Source organism: Eschrichtius robustus, chromosome 1 (genome assembly GCF_028021215.1).
Source record: "Eschrichtius robustus isolate mEscRob2 chromosome 1, mEscRob2.pri, whole genome shotgun sequence".
In the NCBI taxonomy this organism is placed as follows: domain Eukaryota; kingdom Metazoa; phylum Chordata; class Mammalia; order Artiodactyla; family Eschrichtiidae; genus Eschrichtius; species Eschrichtius robustus.
Window position 1 is genome coordinate 163173537 of NC_090824.1, and position 23615 is coordinate 163197151.

Below are 23615 nucleotides of genomic sequence, written 5' to 3' on the forward strand. Positions count from 1 at the left end.
AAATTGGGCCTGGAAGGATACAAAGGAAATCAGTAACTGGAGTTATTTCTTAGGGCAGGACTGCATACGAGGCATGATTTGGAAAATTTTCAGTCTTCAACACATCTGTATCATTTGAATTTTACATAACAAGCATGTAATACTTTTATCGTAAACATGAACTAAAATAAAACTTCCATATCTATCTAAGTGCCTCTATTTTAAGGAAAACTGGACCCAAAACACCACAACTGCAGGGATAGATGACAATCACGAGACTGAGGAGGACAGCATGTGTCCCCGATGGAGCTCAGCTTACTTAGTATAAGCCTCTTCAGTCTGGTCACATCGTGGTAGGTATAGAAGAGCAGGCAGTGAGAGATTTCCCCATCTCTTCCAGCTCTGCCAGATTCTTGGTAGTAACCCTCCATGGATTTAGGGAGGGATGCATGGATCACAAATCGCACATCAGGTTTGTCAATCCCCATTCCAAATGCGATCGTTGCACAGATAACCTGATGTAAAAGCAAAAGCTTATTAGGCTCATAATGCATTTAAAGGAACATTTTTTAAATCAATCAATCAATCAATCAATTAATTTTTGGCTGCATTAGGTCTTTGTTGCTGCGCGCGGGCTTTTTCTTTAGTTGCGTTGAGCGGGGGCTACTCTTCGTTGTGGTGCGTGGGCTTTTCATTGTGGTGGCTTCTCTTGTTGTGGAGCATGGGCTCTAGAGTGCAGGCTCAGTAGTTGTGGCACACAGGCTTAGCTGCTCCGCAGCATGTGGGATCTTCCCGGACCAGGGCTCGAACCCGTGTCCCCTGCACTGGCAGGTGGTTTCTTAACCACTGCGTCACCAGGGAAGCCCTAAAGGAATACTTTAATGATAGATGCTTCTAGAAGCTTTATCTTCTATTTTACTTTAAAATGTACTCATTATATAAGAGTCTAATATCTTAACTTGGTTCCATTATTTAGCATGACTAATATGAGATTTTCATATTGATAATTTGCAGTTCTATTCAGACCCAAGAAAGTAAAGAGAAGCTCGGTGTGGCAGGCACTTGCTTGTGTGATTTGGTGCTATCACCAAGGGAGCCAGGATCAGCAGCAGTCGCCTCCTGATGTGTTACCACTGTTTGCTCTCGTGTGTTTTTGATATGGAGGTGTGGGAGTGTGGCTCACCCAGCCATGATATCCCTGTTGCCCCGGTAACTGTGTTTCTCAGGAGCTCTGGTTGTTCCCAGGGCTTGGGCTTTTAGAGGTCACTGCTGCTAGATTTTCCAATGATTCAGGAAGAGTGGCGTTCTCACCTATTCCAGGTGAGAACTTACTATCCGTTTTTCCAGTGGTAGCAAGTGATCACACACCAGCTCCTTTTATTCATCAGCTAATTTCAGAGTCAAAACTTGTGAAAATTTTATTGGAACTCATGTGGGCAAAAGTCTGAGAGTTGCTTATACTAGGGGAAAAAAAAGGCTGGAGACCGTGGATCTTGGCCTATGCAAATTACTCAGTGGAAGCAAGGTGATAGCTAAATTTCAGGAGCTTGATATATCAGTTTTTAGTAAAAAATCTCTTTCAAGCCTATCCATTTCAGTGGCAAATTTAGGACCTATAACCAAGCCAAAAATATTATATCTCCAGGCAAAATTACATTATCCAAATAAAGCCGCAAGCCTTTTTTTACCACCTAAAAAAATGAATTGCTACTTCAAAAATAGTATTTCAAAAGCAACTGGACGATCTGGCAGCCAGACTGAGGCTAATGACATGATTTCAGTAACTGTAAGTACCACAGCTAGGAACTGCACGCCATGGATGGCAGACGGGGGTGCTCATCAATGCTGGAGATGCTGGTGGCCTGTACTTTAGGTCAGCCATCCATCTAAATTTATGGCACTGCGATCAAAGGCGAATCTCCTTGGAAAGAGAAAGTCTACTGTAGTCTCTAGAGGTGGGAGAGCAGGTGGAGAGGCTGTAAAGCAAGGTGTGTCAGCCCACAGGCGCACAGGTTTCCAAGAAGCCTGGGTGCGTCTCCCAAGGTCGGGTGAGCACAGGGCTGTGAGGGAGGCTGCAAGCTCATGAGGTGACTATGACACCAACGCCTTCTGAGACTCTTTATTTCTTATAACTGGGAATACTGGCTTTGTGGAGTTGTTAATTCCTTCTTTATTTCTGTGTTGCTTTTAAAACTTCAGGCTAGGGACTTCCCTGGTGGCACAGTGGTTAAGAACCTGCCTGTCAACGCAGGGGACACGGGTACGAGCCCTGGTCCGGGAAGATCCCACATGCCGCAGAGCAACTAAGCCCGTGCGCCGCAACTACTGAGCCCACGCGCCACAACTACTGAAGCCTGCACACCTAGAGCCTGTGCTCCGCAACAAGAGAAGCCACCGCACTGCAATGAAGAGTAGCCCCTGCTCGCCGCAACTAGAGAAAGCCCATGCACAGCAACGAAGACCCAACGCAGACAAAAAAGAAAAACCCAAAAAACAAAAAAACTTCAGGCTACCATCGTATCTTTGTGAAGAAAAACAACCAAGTTTTATTCTATCCCACAAATCTAGTAAGATCAAGGTTGTCCAGTTGTTTATATTATTATACCTTGACTGTGAGGATTAGCTACTCTGAGAGCAGAAACAATTAGATTAAAAAAAAAAAAAGCTCACCAATTAAAAAAACTATATATTTGATCAAAGTGTTTTATATATAAAAATATGTATACATGTATGTATGTATGTTATAGAATATACTATATATAAAGAATTAAAGAACTTTAAAAAATTGGCTTTCTTTTTTCTTATTAGTTTTCTATTCAATTTTTTTATGGTTGAGATTACACACTTTTGAATTATATTTTTCCCTACATTTATCCATCATTAACATTCAAACATTTTCATATCATTAAAAAATTCTTCATAAACCATTTTTTAATGGCAGGGATGTACCATAATGTAACCAATCATGCTCTCAGGACATTTAAGCTATTTACTATTAAAAATAACACTGATGTAAATTCCACACCCATGTTTCAGATTTGAGGGTCTTAAATATGGTCTACCACACTGTTTTCCAGAAAGGCTCTCACGAGTACTACAGGAAATCGTCTCTGACAACACTGTCCCCGACAGTTAATAAAAGTTTGCTAATACAAGAGGTAAACATGATCTCACTGTTATAAATTTTAATTCCTTTGATTATTAGCAAAATTGCACTTAAAAATTTTGTATTTAGCCCTCTGTAGTTCCTCCTTTCCAACAGTTTCTTGATAGCCTTGCGTAATTTACTATTTGAGACTCATGTTTTTCTTCTCACAATTTTACAAGCTCTTCATTATGTTTTATTTGAGGAAGCTACAGTTCCCATTTTGCTGTTGCCTTTAATTTTTGTTTTACAGATATAGAAGTGTTTAGTTGTTTAGGTTTTTAATCATTTCTAGCAATTACTTCCTTTTGGGCTGTTTTTAAGCTTAGGTTCTCTTTCACTCAGTGTGCATACATTTAAAAATATCTGTACCTTTATTTACCTATAATTAACTTTGATATGAGGACTCAGAACGATTCTCCCCATCAGGTAACCAGTACCACTAGTGAATAATCTTCCTTTCCTGATTAATTTTAAATGCCTTCCTTATCACATATTGTTTTTACCTGTTTTCCAGTCTATTTCTGGATTTCTGTTCCATTGATCTTTAACATATTGCAAAGCCAGTGTTCGTGTGTTATTATTTTCTTGCCAAATTCTTTTGGTTATTTTCACTTGAATATTCTTCCAGGCAAACTTTGGGAAAAGTTTATCAAAGGAAGAAAACACTGCAATTTTGATTAGCTACATATTAATTTGGGAAGAATGCCTTCTACAGTTATGTCAGTGAAAATAAACCAGTATTTTACATACCTGAAAAAGCCTTTCTATTGTTTCCGACATAAATGACAATGAGCTGGCGTGAAACTCTTCAGTCCCAGCCTTTCGTCTTCTGATTCTGGAGATAGTTCACTTCTGTTTTTTTTTTGTTGTGTGTGTGTGTTTTTAATTTAGTGTAACTGTCTCAGGCAAGTCTATTACTCGTTCTTCTTTTTTTTTTTTTTTTAAATTTTATTTATTTATTGATTGATTTTTGGCTGCGTTGGGTCTTCGTTGCCGTGCGCAGGCTTTCTCTAGTTGCAGCGAGCGAGGTCTACACTTCATTGCGGTGCGTGGGTTTCTCATTGCAGTGGCTTCTCTTGTTGTGGAGCATGGGCTCTAGGCGCATGGGCTTCAGTAGTTGCGGCACGTGGGCTCAGCAGCTGTGGCTCGCGGGCTCTAGAGCGCAGGCTCGCTATTTGTGGCGCACGGGCTTAGTTGCTCCGCGGCATGTGGGATATTCCCGGACCAGGGATCGAACCCGTGTCCCCTGCATTGGCAGGTGGATTCTTAACCACTGCGCCACCAGGGAAGTCCCTCTCGTTCTTTGTTGAGTAAACTATTTCTTTACCTTCATGAATACAATTTCTTATAACTGTAAATCAAACAAAATGTTCTGAACTATGTCTACATGTAAGTTTTTCCCCAGTGATTTTGAGATAACTCTTAAATTTGTTACATATTTGTTATGTATTTATTTATAATACATTTGACTACTCTAGCGATCTCAACTATCCCTATTTCTTTTTTGGGTATACTTATTCTTAGGCTGAACCCCTACTCTCCCAGCTACCAATAATTTTTTTGTTTTTTTCCGTTCAATTTTCATATGTTTTTTTCCCCTTCACATTCTCAAGTTATTCACTACATCACTGATTCAAATGTCTGCATTGAATTGAACCATTTGTGTCTTGATATATAATTCTATTTGTTTTGTTTTTCTTGTATTTTCTTATCTGGATAAACTGACTTTTTGTTTATCCCTTCATCTCAGCCTCTTCATAACATCTTCTTATGGCAAACTGTTTCTAGTTCATATAAGTCAAGTCTTCTTAAATCTTTCTGAGGATATTAAGCTGATATTCTCTACGATTTCCTTTTGTTTTCCCTCAGGAAATAATTTTGGGAGATACTTTTCCTTCTGAATCTTCACGGTAATGATTTCTTTTTTTATGAGCTGAAAACTTCATAGGCTACAAAAAAATTATTAGTCATTCTCCTCAAATTCATCCTTGTATGTAGACAGATCTATCCAAGTTTCATATTTGCCACAGTATGGGATGCCCTAGAGTGTTCTTGCTTCCTTCTTGATCTACTTGGGTGACAAATTTATCCTCTCAGAAGTAGATGCTCAACATCATTAGTTATTAGGGAATGCAAACAAAAATCACAACGAGATACCACTTTACATACACTAGGATGGATATAGTAAAAAAAGACAGTAATAAGTGTTGGTGAGATGGAGACATTGGAACCTCATACACAGCTGGTAGGAATGCAAAATTTTGTAGCTGCTTTGCAAAACAGTTTGGCAGTTCCTCAAAAAGTTAAACAGAGTTTCCACATGACTGAGCAATTCCAATCTTACATCTACCCAAGAGAACTGAAAACATGTTCACACAAAAACCTGTACAGAAATGTTCACAGACGCATTATTCACAATAGTCAAAAAGTGGATACAGGGACTTCCTTGGTGGCACAGTGGTTAAGAATCCGCCTGCCAGTGCAGGGGACACGGGTTCGAGCCCTGGTCTGGGAAGATCCCACATGCTGCAGAGCAACTAAGCCAGCGTGCCACAACTACTGGGCCTGCGCTCTAGAGCCTGCGAGCCACAGCTACTGAACCCGCGTGCCTAGAGCCCATGCTCCACAGCAAGAGAAGCCACCGCAATAAGAAGCCCACACACTGCCATGAAGAGTAGCTCCCGCTCGCTGCAACGAGAGAAAGCCCGCACGCAGCAACAAAGACCCAATGCAGCCAAAAAAAAAAAAAAAAAAAAAAGTGGATACAACCCAAATGTCTACCAACTGATGAATGGATAACAAACTGTGGTACTTCCATACAATGGAATATTATCCAGCCACAAAAAGGAGTGACGTACTGATACATGCTACAATATGGATAAATCTTGAAAACATGCTAAGAGGAATCAGTCACAGAAGAACACATATTGTATGATTCCATTTATATGAAATGTCCAGAATAGGAAACTATAGAGACAGATTAGTAGTAGTTAATAGATTAGTGGTTGCCAAGGACTGGGTGTTAGGGGAGTGAGGAGTGACTGCTAGTAGATATGGGGTTTCTTTCTGGGATGATGAAAAGTTCTGGAATCAGACAGTGGTGACGGTTGCACGACCTTGTGAATGTACTAAACTCCACTGACTTGTAAACTTTGGAAGGGGGAATTGTATGGTATGTGAATTACATCTCAATAAAAAGTTTTTTTGATTTAAGAAAGAAAAAGTGGTTTCCCTGGTGGCGCAGTGGTTAAGAATCCACCTGCCAATGCAGGGGACATGGGTTCAAGCCCTGGTCCAGGAAGATCCCACATGCCGCAGAGCAACTAAGCCCGTGCACCACAACTACTGAGCCTGCACTCTACAGCCCGTGAGCCACGACTACTGAGCCTGTGGGCCACAACTACTGAAGCCTGTGCGCCTAGAACCCATGCTCCACAACAAGAGAAGCCACCGCAGCAAGAAGCCCGAGCACCGCAACGAATAGTAGCCTCTGCTCACCACAACTAGAGAAAGCCTGCATGCAGCAATGAAGACCCAATGCAGCCAAAAACAAACAAACAAATAAATAAAATAAATTTTTAAAAAAAGAAAGAAAAAGCAACTTTAGATGTCTCAAAAAACATCAGTTTTTAAATGTGCCTTATTTTGATGTTTACTATCTTTAAGGTGAAAACAATTTTCATCCTACATGTATGAGGTGGCTTATATACTATAAAATATTGTTTCCTTTGTTTATTTTTAAAAATGTTACCTGGCAGCCATCCTGATTAATCCACTTGTGCTGTACTTCATCTCTGGCAGAGTCACTGAGGCCAGCATGATACGCCAGAGCAGCGAGACCATCTTTCTGTAATGTGTCAGCCACTGTGTCACATTCTCGCCTGGAGAGGCAGTAAATTATCCCTGAGTCATCTGCCAAGAAACCAAAACAGTACTGTGAAACGAGGACTTTTAACATAAAGAACACAACCTACATTATGATATCTGAATTGTAAACAGAGGTATAGTTTTCTCCATAGTTTTCTTACAGCAGAGGAAAACCACATAGGTAGAATAAGTCAAGCAACGGATCACATGCACTGGTAATGACAAGATTTAACCTTTAATCCTGTCCCTCCAAATAACTCCTTAGGTAGACCTGGAGGAACCCTGGGCCCTGTTTCACACTTGCTATAAAATGGAAAGGCACTCTTACACAAACTTTGTAGAAAGCATATGGCAATACCTATCAAGAGCCTTAGAAATGCTCCTACCTTTTGATTCAGTTTCTTTCTAGGAAACAAATCTAGGAAATAAAGTGATCCAAGGACTTATTATACAAGAAGTTTTGTTTATAATTTTTAAAATTAGAAAAATCTTAAGGGCCAGTATTAGTACAATAATTAAGAAAGGAATTTATAAACTAAAACATATTGCGGGGCTTCCCTGGTGGCGCAGTGGTTGAGAATCTGCCTGCCAATGCAGGGGGACACGGGTTCGAGCCCTGGTCTGGGAAGATCCCACATGCCGCGGAGCAGCTAGGCCCGTGAGCCACAACTACTGAGCTTGCGCGTCTGGAGCCTGTGCTCCGCAACGGGAGAGGCCGCAACAGTGAGAGGCCCACGCACCGCGATGAAGAGTGGCCCCCGCTCGCCGCAACTGGAGAAAGCCCTCGCAAAGAAACAAGACCCAACACAGCCAAAAATAAATATATAAATAAATAAATTTATTTTTTTTTTAAAAAAAAGCAAAGCCCAAGAGGATTAAAAAAAAAAAAATACTGTTTAAAACATATTGCAACTATTAAGTGTTTTCTAAGTTTTTAAAACGACATGAGAAAATGTTCAAAATATAAAACAGGGTAAGGGTAGAAACACTGTATATACAGTATGCTAATGGAAAGAAAAATGCATACAAAAATTATTGGAAGGAGATAAACCAAAATGGTAACCGTGACTTGCCCTATGGTAAGGCTTGTCTTTTGATTCTTTCTTTTTTTTTGTTGCTTTCTAAATTCTCTTCACTATATTTATTGCTGTTTGTATGTATGTTATTTTTAAAATCAAAAAATAAAAGGTATTAAAGAAAAAGTCATCTCTCTGTGGCAGAGCCAAAGATACAGATACACACACAAGCTATTATTTATATTAGGTGCCTGGGAGGGGGGGACTGGAAAAGGAAATTACTGACTTTTTCTTGGTCTATCTCTGCATTGTTTGATTTATTCAAACAAATACGTATACTAATTAAAGAAAATGAAATAGAGATGTTTAACAAAAAAATTCTCCATGGAAAAGTAGAAAAGAGGTTACATGGAAAACTACCATGAATTTCAGAATCTCGTTTTAGTTAATATAACTCAAAGGCAGACACACTTGGGAGAAGGCACTAAAACAGAGCTGTGTAATTCATTAACTGATAGAAGCCAGAGGAATGACAGTGAAACCATGAATTACAATACAGGCGTGTAGGAGGGAGTATTTAATATACTTTTTGTTAGGGTTTATTGTTAACAAACCAAATGAGATTTTATAATTTCCAGAATTGAGAGAGTTGCAATATTCTGCTCTATGAATAGCAAGTTCGTGCTATCATAATGAGAAAAGAAATGTTTAATATGCAATTTTATATATTCAATTGTGGTACTAAAAAAACATTTATTATTTCTAGACATGATTTATCACATGGCTGTACTCACGTGGGTGATGCTTTCTGATCCATTCTAAGCAATCAAATGCCACCTTTTTTGGTTTTTTGGGTAACACGTAGTATTTTAGATTATGTCTATTGAAGCTCATGCTAAACCTAAAAGAAGTCACAAACATAAAATTTTGTTATTATGAGAAAATATAGTTTTAGCCATCTTCAAAAATTAAATGCTGATTTTCCACAATGCAAACCTAATTATCAAGTTGTCTTAAATTGAATATAGCTACTGGCAGCTTACATGATAAAACACAGATAGAAGTTAGGTTAAGGATTAAGAATGGTGATAAGGAGGGAATGTCTACGGGACTAGTTAACAAAGAATCAGAAGGAATGCAGAAGAGAAAAACCTGCAGAAAAGACAGGAGCCCAGTCTCCAAGATGAGGTGGATTAAAAGCAGAGATGGCGAAAACGTTATTTAAAAGATTAAGAAAATCATAGAGAAAACATACATAACTTTAGGCCACCAACACCCCCAAATTTTGACTGTGTACAGAAGAGCGAGGAGCTGGTTGCAGGGCTGCAGGAGCTCAAGCCTACAGACCCTGATCACTGTACTTTGGCTATGCGCCCAAGGGGAGCGTGGCTGACTCTGAGACAGATGTGCTCCTCTTTCTCTGGCCTTTTGCTCTTGGTCCCGCACTTCCTCCCACTTCCTTAGTGAGCTCTTCCTCTCCATTATGTCCTTTCTTGTGCTTCAGTCTCTTCTGTGAACTCTTCCCTTTTATCTCTGCATATGTTCCAGGACCCCCAATCCTAAAACCAACAAAAGCTTCTCTTGACCCTATGTACATTCCACTGCAGCTGGCATCCCTCCTCGTTCTTTCCCTCCAAAGGCAAGTTTCTAAGAAGACTCATGCCCCCAACCAACCAACCATACATCCAATTTCAACTCTCATCATTTCCACTCTGGCTTTTGCCATTACCATTCTACCAAAATTGTTTTAGCAAAGCTTTTATTTTATTTACTTATTTTGTGGCCGCACCATGCGGCACGCGGAATCCTAGTTCCCCGACCAGGGATGGAATCCGCACCCCTTGCGGTGGAAGCGCACAGACTTAATCACTGGACCACCAGGGAAATCCTATCAAAGCTTTTAAAAACTGAAGGATAAGGGAATTGTTACAGGGCCCTTGGCCCTGACGACACCCTCCAGCTGTGCCAGGTTCCAACATTGCCATGGGAAGGAGAGAGAACACTATCTAATGAGTTAAAGTCAGAGCACAAAGACATCTCAGTGCCTGGGTGGACGGAAGGAAACAAAGAGACCATGAACAGCAATAACCTGTGGTAAGGAGGTTGCCTCTAGACAGGGGGTGGGGATCAGAGGGAGGAAAGATGGGGAATAAAACCACTGTCTTTCTGTCTTTGTATCTAAGTCCAAGCTAGATGGGTCCAGGTTTTGTTGCCATTGATAAGATAAACATTTAGTTTTAGGACTAAAGAACGCAACACTTCACATGTGGAGGGCAGTAGTCGTGTTCCTGAAGGGGCTGCAATACAGATAAGAAGGCTATGCAGTAGGCAGTGGTAATCTTTCAACTGCATTTGGTGCGCGCACTGGTCTGTAAGTTAGTTAGTTAGCTAGTTACTTATTTATTTATGGCTGCGTTGGGTCTTTGTTGCTGCGCATGGGCTTTCTCCAGTTGTGGCGAGCGGGGGTTACTCTTTGTTGCAGTACACGGGCTTCTCATTGAGGTGGCTTCTCTTGTTGCGGAGCACGGGCTCTAGGCATGCGGGCTTCAGTAGTTGTGGCACGGGGGCTCAGTAGTTGTGGCTCGCGGGCTCTAGAGTGCAGGCTCAGTAGTTGTGGCTCGCGGGCTTAGTTGCTCCGTGGCATGTGGGATCTTCCCAGACCAGGGCTCGAACCCGTGTCCCCTGCCCCAGCAGGCGGATTCTTAACCACCGCGCCACCAGGGAAGCCCCACGCACGCTGGTCTTTTGTCAGACCTCATTCTCTTACCTCTCCACGTTGTTGGCTATCCTTACCGAAAACTCTATTAGTGCTCACACCCGTGGGGTTTCTCCCCCTTACCTCTCTTGATTTCTTCCTCTCCTTCTCTCCTTTCCTTGCTTACTCCTTAAATGAGAATCACCCCCCAAAATGCTTGGCTCTTCTTTCTTCTTCCCCTTTATTATCTTCTTCAGGGACCTCACCCTCACTGCTTTAAACAGCACCAAATATCATTCCTGTGAGTCCCAACTTTCACCCCCAGCTTAGACCTCTTTTCAGAGTTCTAAACCACAGTCCAACTTCTTTCAGGTCAGTGGTTTAAAGTCAGGGTGTGCATACCCCTAGGGTTCAAAAAGACTTTCCAAAGGTACATGAGCAAAGACAATTTTAAAGGAATCAATTTCCAGATCCTCTGTTTTCACACTTATGAATTTCCCCCTAAAAGATGGATCTGAGAATGCCTGTAGTCAGAACTCCCTGCTTGTTACTCCTGCCCCGTTTTTTCCTTTTACAATTGTCTCTCACTTTTGGAAAACAAACAAATTTTACTCTTCACCCATTCTCAACTTTACCACTGTGCATTGTTTTGGACATAAAAACCTCCAGTACACCAAACAAAACAAATTGAAATATAGTATGGGTGTAGATGAAACTTTCTCTAATCCAAATACCAGAAACTCTTGGTAGGGCTTCATGTCTCTAAGTGTTTTACATTATTTCTGTTAAGGGTAAAGTATAACATCAGGAATAAAGTATTTTGGCCTTTATTGGGGTGTTCTGATTTCAGATATACTGAGAGTAAGGTGGTGGGAGAGAAGATGATTCTCACTTTATGAAGTTGCTTCTTTCATTCCTATTGTCATAGAACACATTACTCTGAGAGTCTTGTGAGACTACTGCTAAACAGTACTTTGAAACCATCCCTCTTAAGATATCATTTAGGGCTTCCCTGGTGGTGCAGTGGTTAAGAATCTGCCTGCCAATGCAGGGGACATGGGTTCGAGTCCTAGTCCGGGAAGATCCCACATGCCGTGGAACAACTAAGCCCATGCACCACAACTACTGAGCCTGCACTCTAGAGCCTGCGAGCCACAACTACTGAAGCCCGCATGCCTAGAGCCCGTGCTCCGCAACAAGAGAAGCCACCGCAATGAGAACCCCGTGCACCGCAACAAAGAGTAGCCCCTGCTCGCTGCAACTACAGAAAGCCCGCGCGCAGCAACGAAGACCCAACGCAGCCAAAAATAAATAAATAAAATAAATAAATAAAATAAATGTTTAAAAAATGCTGAAAAATATCCATTAAAAAAAAGATATCGTTTATATGTACAAAACACTCAGAGATCTTTTAGTGCTTGAAATGGCAGAAGAATGTGTAGCAGATTGTGACAAAAAAGACGGTAGATAAAGGACTTGATATGCCCATAGACTCTTTTGATTGTTCTGTTAATCATTTACAATCACTGCCACAGCAAAGGAAACTGCAGTCCTGATAAAATTAAGGCATAAAAAGAATTGCCCAGGAATACAAATGATGTAGATATTCTTGAAACTTATTTGATATGATTTGGGCTTAAGTTGGGAATGGTGCATGAGTTTCCCTACCAATAGGAATGCTGAAATGATTATACACAAGGATGGCTTTACTGCTCTTCCCTACATTTTACACTACACTTTAATTTCAGAACCATGTTTTATACATTAAAAAAAAAAAGCTTTGGGTTAAAAAAAGAGAGGCAACAGTAAGTGGTGGTGGAATCAGAAACCACTATACAACTGGTGGGAATGTAAAATGGTGCAGCCACTTTGGGAAACAGTCTGGCAGTTCTTCAAAAGGTTAAAGATAGTTACCATACGACCCAACAATTCCACTCCTGGGTATATACCCAAGAGAAATGAAAATACAGGTACACACAAAACCTTTTGTTTGTGAATGTTCATATGCAGTTCAAACCCATGTTGCTCAAGGGTCCACTGCATTCACACAATTTGTTATAATGAGAAAGTTAACAGTCTCTTAGAGTTCATTACATATAACATATCTTACTTGGCCTGTTGGAAAATGGGATGTTTGGAATTAACAGATATTCTAGTTAGAGAGAGTTCACATCAATTGATGAATGGATAAATAAAATGTGGAATACCTATTCAATGGAAGATTATTCACCCATAAAAAGGAATGAAGTTCTGATATGTGTTACAACACGGATGACCCTTGAACACAGGTTAAGTGAAAGAAGATGGGCACAAATGAGGAGAGAATGGGGAGTGACTGCTGAGTACTAGGTTTCTTTTTGGGGTGATGAAAATGTTCTAACTTAGATTCGGGGGATGGTTGCACAACTCTGAAAATACAAACAAACGCACTAAATTCTAACCTTTAAATGGGTGAATTATGTGGTGTGTCAATTATATCTCAATATTTTCTTTTCTAAAAAAGCTTTGGATTCCAAAATATCTTCACAAAGGGAGTACTGATGTTGCCATTAAAATGGTAAATATTTTTAGGTCCAGGGTGTCAAACTCATGTCATTTTAAGTGATGTGTCAGGAAATGGAATCAATTTGCGCTCAGCTCTTGTTGCTCTTGGAACTGAGGCACTGTCATGAGGATACGCACTAAGTAGTTTATGTGAACTGAAAAACAATGTTAAAATTTTTTTTATAGGTAAGAAAATAAGTTTGGCCAATTGGTTTGGCAATGACAACTGGCTTTGCCAGTTAGGTTATACGGTAGTCATGTGCCATTGTTTGAATAGTTCTGACAAAACTATTATTTAAAAGCATATCAGGGATCTCCCTGGTGGTCTAGTGGTTAAGAATCCGCCTTCCAATGCAGGGGACGTTGGTTCGATCCCTGGTTGGGGAACTAAGATCCCACATGCTGCCAGGCAACTAAACCCATGCACTACAACTACTGAGCATGCGGGTCACAACTAGAGAGCCCTGTGCCACAACTACAGAGCCCACACGCCCTGGAGCCTGTGCGCCACAACTACTGAGCCCATGTGTCACAACTAGAGAGAAGCCCGCACCCTGCAACGATGAGCCCGCTCACTGCAGCAGAGGATCCAGCATGCCCCAACGAAGATCCTAGTAACAGAAACTAAGAACCGACGCAGCCAAAAATTAAAGAAATAAATACTAAAAAAAAAAAAGGTTGAGGACTAGGAAAGCATATTAGGAGTCCCTCCACACAGCAGACAGATAAGCTCTTTGAAGGACTGGTATAAAGAAAATTATTTAAAAAAAAGAAAAGCATATCACCTGATTAAAAATAAATGTAAAAAATATACTAGGAAAGGTGTACTGAAACTAATAGTATTTTGATTTCCCCAACTCCTTCAAATATACTGGACACAAGATTCACCTGAGTGAAAGAGTAACACGAATACTTAATAGTCATTAGAAAAGTTTTGGTAAAGCATTTTTTTAGGGTATATTTCCCAGAAAAAGTAAAGTGAGTAACTAATGATCTGACTTATTTTGTCAGTCAGATGGTTTTCAATTCTTCGCTTTTCACAAAATTTGCAGGACTCAATTGAGATGTCAGCTGACAGATCATTAAAAATAATTTTTGATGACAGATCATTATATAATTTTGGCATTTACATCAGAAGGAATTCAAATAATTGAGAGTTAATACTGTAATAAAATGTTTTCCATTCCTATCTACATGTTTATGTGAGCAACATTTCTCAATGCTATAAAATATACCTATAAAAATAAGAAATATGAACAGACTTGATTCATCCATAGATATATGTACTAATTGGGAAAAAGTCCTATCTCATTAAGTTACACATTCCCCATCAAAATTGATACTTAAGAATTATTTTCAAAAATATTTAAGCTATTCTGATCAGTCAGGTACTACTAATGATTACATATAATTCAATTAGGACAAAAATTTTGGTATAGGAAATTTAAAAATAATTTATATACATATTTTTCTTGCCAGTAAATATGACAGAGTAAGCAACAGGCTTCATGCATAAAAACAGGATAAAATTAGGATAAAATTCTGTAGGGAAACTGAAAGAGAAATATGAGTTTGAAAAGAAAAGGGGAAATTAAAAAATCTGTTAAAGAGTTAAAATTTTTATTATGTCTTCTATAAGTGGGAGAAAGTAGGTACAGAATCGCTATATTATGTTTATAGTCTACTGGATACATTTAAAAGAGCTAAGTAACAATTTTGTTTAAAAATGTTATTTACAACAGACCACTGTTCTTTTTATTTAAACTCATGTTGAGGAATTCCCTGGTGGTCCAGTGGTTAGGACTCCGTGCTTTCACTGCTGAGGGACTGGGTTCAATCCCTGGTTGGGGAACTCCCTCAAAAAACCAAAACAAAACAACAAAAAACAAAAAAAGTCATGTTGAAAAATTTTAGGTGTCAAGTTAAAAAATGTACAAGTGGTACAATTTTCCAAAATTCTTTTAAGTCTCATTGATTCAACTCTGCTTTCTCTCTGGATTCTGTCCCTTCCTTCCTCTTCTGGTGTTGCCAATCTCTCTCCTAGATGGCTACAACTGGGATCCTAAAGGGCCACCCTGCCTCTAATCTCTTGTTCCTCCACTCCATCTTCTGTTCCACTGCCATGGTTATCATTCAACCATAGAGTTCAGATCAAGCCGCTCCCCAGGTCAAAATGCCTACATAAGAGAGTCCAAACACTTTACCATCATGATATGCAAGACCCTCCAGATCTGGCCTCAAGCCACCTTTCTAGGGTCATCCCTTTATATTTCTCTTCTTATCCAATGGATTATCCACCATTCCTTGGGCCTGACCTGTAATTTCATGCCAGAAACTTCAGCCCTGAATTCTCACTCTTCACCTGTTAAAATGCCATTCACCTTCCACTTCATACCCACTAGGATGAGTATAATCAAAAAGATACAGTAACAAGTGTCGGTGTGGATGTGGAGAAATTGCAACCCTCATATACTACAGAAGGTGAAATGGTGCAGCTGCTTTGGAAAATAATTGGGCAGCTCCTTAAAAGATTAAATGTAGAGTTACCATATGACCCAACAATTCTACTCCTAGGTATATGCCTAAGAGAAATAAAAACATACATCCACATGACAATTTGTATACAAATGCTCATAGAAGCATTATTAATATCAGCCAAAGAGTGGAAGCAACTCAAATATCCATTACATGATGAATGGATAAATAAAACATAGAATATACATACAATAAAAAAAGGATGAAATACCAATATGTGTTACAACATGGATGGACCTTGAAAATGTTATGCTAAGTGAAAGAGGCCAATCACAAAAGGCCACATAATATATGATTCTATTTACATGAAATGCCCAGAATAGGCAAAAATCTATGGACACAGAAAGTAATTAGTGATTGCCTAGGGTTGGGGCGATAGGGAATAGTGGGAATTGACTGCTAATGGGTATGGAGTTTCTTTTAAGTGAGACGAAAATGTTCTAAAATTAGGTAGTGGTGGGGTTGCACAGCCCTGTGAATAAACGAAAAATAAAGCAAAACATCAACCCATAGAACTGCATACTTTAAATAGGTGAATTGTAAGGTATGTAATTTATATCTCAGTACAGCCATTTAAAACTTTAAAGAGACCATTGTTCCTACAAAGTCCACTTCCTTTATAAAACCCTACCTGACCCCTCCTCGTAACAGTTAGTTGTTACTTTGGGTTACAGTCAATCTTGCCTTCCGAAGTTCCAGCAGTCCATTTACATCTCTAATCACCACTTACTTCATTCTGCATTTGGTACAGTATTTAAAGGGTTCTGAAAGCAGACTGTTTGGGTTTAAGTCCTCACTCCAATACTTGCTAGGTGTATGACTTTGTTTAAGCTGTTTAATTTCTCTGTGTTTCAGTTTCCTCATCCATAAAGTGAGGGAAATAGGAGTACTGACCTCATAAGACTTTTGTGTGGATAAATGAGTCATACACATAAAATGCCAAGAACAGTGCCTGGCACATTGTATAGGCTAGGTATGTAAGTGTTAGCTATTATTGTTGTATTTTTTTTTTTTTTGATTGATTGATTTATTTTTGGCTGCGTTGGGTCTTCGTTGCTGTGCGCGGGCTTTCTCCAGTTGCGGCGAGCGGGGGCTACTCTTCGTTGCGGTGTGTGGGCTTCTCATTGCAGTGGCTTCTCTTGTTGCGGAGCACAGGCTCTAGGCACGTGGGCTTCAGTAGTTGCGGCTCGTGGGCTCTAGAGCTCAGGCTCAGTAGCTGTGGCGCACGGGCTTAGTTGCTCCGCGGCATGTGGGATCTTCCTGGACCAGGGCTCGAACCCGTGTCCCCTGCATTGGCAGGCGGATTCTTAACCACTGCGCCACCAGGGAAGGCCCTATTATAGTATTATTGTTGTATTTACTGTCTAAATGTCTATCTCTTTTCTCTTTCTCAGTTCGTATTTTAAGGCCCTAAGGAAAAGGAATAAAGTCAATCCATTTTATTTATTTCCATCCTCATATTTCCCGAAGATGAAGACTATTATCACAGACTGGCAGTAGGAGAGAAGCATGGGGGCCATGGCTTCAACCCTAGGGACACATGCCTTCACCAGGGCCATGACATAGCAGCATTTGGGAAATTTAATCCAAACAAGAGGCCTATGGGCAGAAAAGAAGATCAGGAAAAAAATGTAACAGAAAGTGTTTGTTAAAATCTTTTACTTCCACTTAGGGATTTAAATTCTCCCAAATATAGAAGTACCAAATATATTGAGTCAACAGACCTGCCCAAATTTTCATATTTTACCCACATTTACCAAAGTTCCTCCATATGTTTCATTTATTCATTCTTACTGAGTGCCAAATATGCACAGGGCACCACATGCTAGATCAGGAAATGTACAATCTATTACTTTTCCAAGCAGACCTCCCCCGCACATTAGTAGGAAAAGATATTAAACCTGTATGTGCAATGTTTACTCAAACAAAAATGACAAATTCTACACTTTCAAAAGGTTATTCAAAAGGTGAATTGAATTTATATCACTTCTTTTAACTATGGGCATTTGGCAATTAATATTACTGATCTAAAAGAATAGTAGATTGCATCTGGCATAAACTGATGGAAAAAAGCTAAAAACACTGCTTATTTAAAAAAAAGCTTTTATAGATCAATGGAGTACTTGTAGAAGCAAAGACACCTTAAATATAATGTTGTAAATCAATTATGGAAGAAAATATCTTTTTCCCCCAAATTTTATACAAACACTCCTCTGCAAGTAAGATTAAATTAAAATTTTTGCATTCTGGGGCTTCCCTGGTGGCGCAGTGGTTAAGAATCCGCCTGCCAATGCAGGGGACACAAGTTCGAGCCCTGGTCCAGGAAGATCCCACATGCCACGGAGCAACTAAGCCCATGTGCCACAACTACTGAGCCTGCACTCTAGAGGCCGCAAGCCACAACCACTGAACCCACGTGCCACAGCTACTGAAGCCTGTGCACCTAGAGCCCGTGCTCCGCAACAAGAGAAGCCACCACAATGAGAAGCCCATGCACTGCAACAAAGAGTGGCCTCCACTCGCCACAACTAGAGAAAGCCCGCACACAGCAACGAAGACCCGACACAGCCAAAAAAAAAAATTTGCATTCCAATTTTTTTGATTACACCCACAAAATTCTGAGGACTCTAAAATCCTTGGGCTTAAGAATGTCAGTTTAATCTGCAAAGGCCTCTGAAGCTATCTTAATCTCAAACCCCCTCATGTCTCCTCATATGGCACTTAAGAGTTCTTCTCATTACCCACTGCGATGCTGTTATTGTTCTTACTGGTTATAATATTTACAGAGCCAGCTTATTCTCTTTGTTTCCAAATGAACAAAGCTTTAAAAATTCACCCCAATACATTAGTCATTATTCCTTCAGACCTTAAAACACCCACTAATTCCACTCCTCAAAGCATTCCATTCCTTAAAGCACCCACTAATAAATTAGAAGGAAAAAATATTTTAACCTTGGTAGACAACAGCTGTTAAGTAAATATTCGCTGAGTAAATTAACCCGTCAGAGAATGTACCTGTCTCTACAAAGTCATACAGAGGCACAAAATAATTCAGTGCAACCTATATTGGGGACATTTTTTACAGTAGTTTTTGCTATTGAATAATTATGGATTTGGTGGCAATAAGAAGCACTTTGCTGTTCAGATGAAAACAAAGTTAAAAAAGCTGTATACATAGTTTCTGGACTGTTTTCAACATCCTGGATATAGCTGGGACGTCAGAGGAAAATGACAAAGCAGGTTCATCTGTTCATTTCATCATGTATACTCTAGGATATACGGGAGCCAAAACTGGATAAATAAAAGCTAGTTTATTACTGGGACTATCCTAGGATTTAACAGGTATGGCATGCACTTTATCCCTATTTCCAAAACAGGTACTGGGATAGAGTTTTAATTTCAGTGAGCAAAGAAAAGCCCCAGGGTCCTGGCTCCCAAATTTTGCTGCACATTGGAGTCACTTGGGAGTTTAAAAAACATACTGGCTGGGACTTCCCTGGTGGTATAGTGGTTAAAAATCCACCTGCCAATGCAGGGGACAACGGTTTGAGCCCTGGTCCGGGAAGATCCCACATGCCACGGAGCAAATAAGCCTGTGCACCACAACTACTGAGCCTGAGCTCTAGAGCCCGCGAGCCACAACTACTGAGCCCACGCGCCACAACTACTGAAGCCCGCATGCCTAGAGCCCGTGCTCTGCAACAAGAGAAGCCACTGCAATGAGAAGCCCACGCACCACAACGAAGAGTACTCCCGCTTGCCGCAACCAGAGAAAGCCTGCACGCAGCAATGAAGACCCAATGCAGCCAAAAAAACAAAAAACAAAAAACAAACCATACTGGCTCCCAGCCCCCCACATTCTGATATCATTGGCATTGGGTACAACCTGGGCATTGGGATTTTTTTAAGACTCCATAGATGATTCTAATGTGCAGCAATCTGGGAACCACTGCCCCAGGGTTTTAAAATTAATAACTTTCGACAACTTACACCTGAGGTCTGAGAATCTTCAGCTGAGTGAGGATGTCCTTCTGTACCCTGGGATTAGCTGTGGCAGTAAGAGCCATCATTGGAACAGAGGGAAACTTCTGGCGAAGCATATTCATTCTTTTGTAATCTGGACGAAAATCATGTCCCCACTAGTTGGAAAAAAACAAAATACTGCTTTTCAGACTATTTGGATCTTCCTTATATAAAGCAAACACTGCTCACTATATTAAGAACCACCTTATTCTTCAGTGAAATAGCAGAATAATTCACTCAACATTTTTTCTCTTGGCTCTGAAAATATATATACTGTTGGTAGTACAATTTACTGGTACCTCAAGACATAGAGAACAGTATTTACCTGACTGACACAATGTGCTTCATCAATAACAAAACGTGCCAAGAGCTTCCTCTCATACAGATTCTCCAGAGTAGAAATCAGTCTGTTACTTGCACAGACCTAGACCAGAAATGCATTAATCAGACATTTAAAAACATTTAAACATATCACCTTAAGGATTTGGTTGTCTTTAAGTTTCACTATGACTTAAGTTGTATTAAAACCTCCACGTAAAATTGGTTCTGATTTCGACCTACGAATAGAATTAGAAGTAATAGGAAATAGCAAGTGAGGCATTTTAGAATGTTTACCCACATTTAGCAAACAGTTTTGTATTAGGTCAGTGGTTCTAAAAGAATTTTTCTGCCTCAGCGTATTTGGGAGCCACCACATGTTTACAGTGGTAGCAGGGTTAGAGACATGTGTTACGTGTGTGTGTTGTCTGGGGGAAATATATACATATATATGTACATATATACATATATATATGTACATATATTTATATTTTGTAGCTCTGTCCATAACTGGGCCTGGAAGCAATGACATGCCAGTAGCAATGACCATCTCTGGCACCCACGTCTTGATAGACATGTCAAAAGGTCACAGAAGCCAGTCTGATGGAGCTTTCCCACTGGCCAAACCTAGGACAATTAGAACATCAAAATACATAATAGTAATTATTATAACCTACTGAATAAATTAAGAATCCATGATTTCATATTGATACAAATAAATATGTGGGTAAAGGGAAAAGCCTGTCCTTACAGCAGAATGCCAACTAAATTAGAAAAAAATCATCATTTGGCACCCACTACAATAATAACTAATGGGGAATCGTCAATGGATGATAAAACTCTTGGGTCAAAGTCTGATGAGTAATAGGATATTTACATAGTCTCAAGAGTATTCCACAACAGGATACCTACAATTACAAAAAAAAATTACATTTATTTTTGTAATTAATAATCACAAAAAAAGAGTAATTTTTCAGTGGAAGTCTGGCAGACAACACCTTAACCAAATGATCAAAGTTAACTAACATCACCAGTAATATTATAGGATGAATCAACACCAAATGCCTCCTGATAGGATACACTGAGAACATATCACCACTTCTGTGATATTCCCCTCAAAAATGACGAATACAAATCTAATCAGGAGGAAACATAAACTGAGGGACAGTCCTCAAAACAACTGGCCTTCACTCTTCAAAACTGTCAAAATCATGAAAGACAGAATGCAATGCATAATCTAGGATTTTCTTTTGCTAGAAAGGATATTATTGGGACAACTAGTGAAACTGGAATAAGGTTTACAGATAAAGTAATAGTACTGCATCAATGAATATTTTCTAATTTTGATAACTGTACTGAGGTTATGCAAGAGAATTCCTTGTTTTTAGGAGATGTACAGTGAAGTATTTAGGGTTAAAAAGATATGTCTGCAACTTACTCTCAAATGTTCGAGGGAAAAAGAGAGAGAGAGAATGATAGAGCAACTACAGTAAAATGTTACCATTTGGGGTTTCCTGGTGAAAGTTATACAGGAATTCTTGCACTAAACTGTACATCAGAAATTATGTCAAAAAATTTTAAATATACATATTCTAATGGGCTTTTATGAGATAATAGAAAAGATACACTGGTCTCTGCTCCCAGTTCCTGGGCACAGGGTTCCTGGAATTCCTGTAAATTCTTAAGTGATAAAGCAGTACGAGCGGGACTCCCCCGGTGGCGCAGTGGTTAAGAATCCGCCTGCCGGGCTTCCCTGGTGGCGCAGTGGTTGAGAATCTGCCTGCCAATGCAGGGGACACGGGTTCGAGCCCTGGTCTGGGAAGATCCCACATGCCGCGGAGCAACTGGGCCCGTGAGCCACAATTACTGAGCCTGCGCGTCTGGAGCCTGTGCTCTGCAACAAGAGAGGCCCGCGCACCGCGATGAAGAGTGGCCCCCGCTTGCCACAACTAGAGAAAGCCCTCGCACAGAAACGAAGACCCAACACAGCCAAAAATAAATAAATAAATAATTTAAATTAAAAAAAAAGAATCCGCCTGCCAATGCAGGGGACACGGGTTCGAGCCCTGGTCTGGGAAGATCCCCCATGCCACGGAGCAACTGAGCCCGTGAGCCACAACTACTGAGCCTGCGCTCTAGAGCCCGTGCTCCGCAACAAGAGAAGCCAGCACACGGCAACAAAGAGTAGCCCCCGCTTGCCACAACTAGAGAAAGCCCACGCGCAGCACCAAAGACCCAATGCAGCCAAAAAAAAGAGCACTAGGAGCATCTTTTGTCCTCTTGAGGCAACTGTGGGTGGGCTCCTGGGTGGGGGCTGGTCACCAGAAAGACCAAGCCATGATTAGAAACTTGGAATTTTCAGTCCGACCCCCATCCACCAGAGAAGGGAGTCAGTCTAGAAGTGGAGTCAATAATTGTTCATGCCTACGTGAGGAAGCCTCCATAAAATCCCAAAAGTATGGGGTTCAGAGAGGTTCTAGGTTGGCAAACACATCCACGTACTGGAGGCTGATGCACCCCAACTCCACAGGGACAGAAGCTCCTGTGCTCAGGACCCTCCCAGACCTTGCCCTGTGTATCTTTTCATCTGACTGTTTATCTGTGTCCTTTACCATAGCCTTTAATAAACTGGTAAATGTAAGTAAGTGTCTCCCTGAGTTCTGTGAGCTGCTCTTGCAAGTCACTGAATTCAAGCAGGAGGAGGTCACGGGAACCTCTGATTTGTAGCCAAGTCAGACAGAAGTTGCGGGTACCCTGTGGATTGGGCCCTGAAGCAGAGTGGTAAGAATCTTGTGGGACTGAGCCCTTAACCTGTGGGACCTGACACTATCTCTGGATAGTTGACAGAGAACCGCTTGATGTAAGGAAAAACCTCCATACGTTTGGTGACTAGAAGTGAAATATTCTATGTGAGTAGTAAAGGAGAGAAACACAGAAGGGAAAGACCGGGTTTTTCCTTACTCAGCAGGGAGAACTGGGTTGTTTTTCTAAAACAGCTTTAATATAGTATTTTAAAATAATGATATAAATACAAACCTTCTCTGGAGTAACATAAAGAAGTTTTATAATCGGGTCTTTTTTTGATAACTGGAGGTAAATACTTGTAGCTTCTGAGTCAGTCTTATCACCTGTCAGATATGTAGCTGGAATCTAAGCATAAAAGTAGTAAACAATTTAAATTTTACCCATTCATCTGACTCAAGATTACATTTATCCGTAGGTTTCATAAATATTTTACAAGTCACATATCACACCTGTCAAAGGAAAGAGAATCTCAACATAATAAAAAGTAATCAGTACATATTTTTAAAAAACCCTTGTTAACCATAAGTCAAATAGTCTTCCCATTGTTTACTTCCTTTTCTTTTCTTTTTTCCCGTTTCTTTACTTCCTTAGCTTTTCATATCTGTAAGTAAGATAAATATGAATTCAGCATCCAGAAGGTTCCAGTCCTAATGTATGACCACATTTTTTTTTTTTAGGTAAATGC

General features: G+C 40.2%; 1 protein-coding gene across 1 annotated transcript in view; it reads right to left on the reverse strand.

The window, feature by feature from the left end:
* BLM (BLM RecQ like helicase) overlaps nucleotides 1-23615 on the reverse strand; it is a 101574-nt gene that overhangs the window by 37841 nt on the left and 40118 nt on the right. The window contains exons 10-15 of the mRNA XM_068558199.1: nucleotides 23162-23275; nucleotides 20133-20231; nucleotides 19775-19923; nucleotides 8805-8911; nucleotides 6879-7039; nucleotides 299-494 (exon numbers count right to left, since the gene is read on the reverse strand). Coding sequence (XP_068414300.1) covers nucleotides 299-494; nucleotides 6879-7039; nucleotides 8805-8911; nucleotides 19775-19923; nucleotides 20133-20231; nucleotides 23162-23275 — 826 coding nt within the window. The remainder of the gene's footprint in view (nucleotides 1-298; nucleotides 495-6878; nucleotides 7040-8804; nucleotides 8912-19774; nucleotides 19924-20132; nucleotides 20232-23161; nucleotides 23276-23615) is intronic.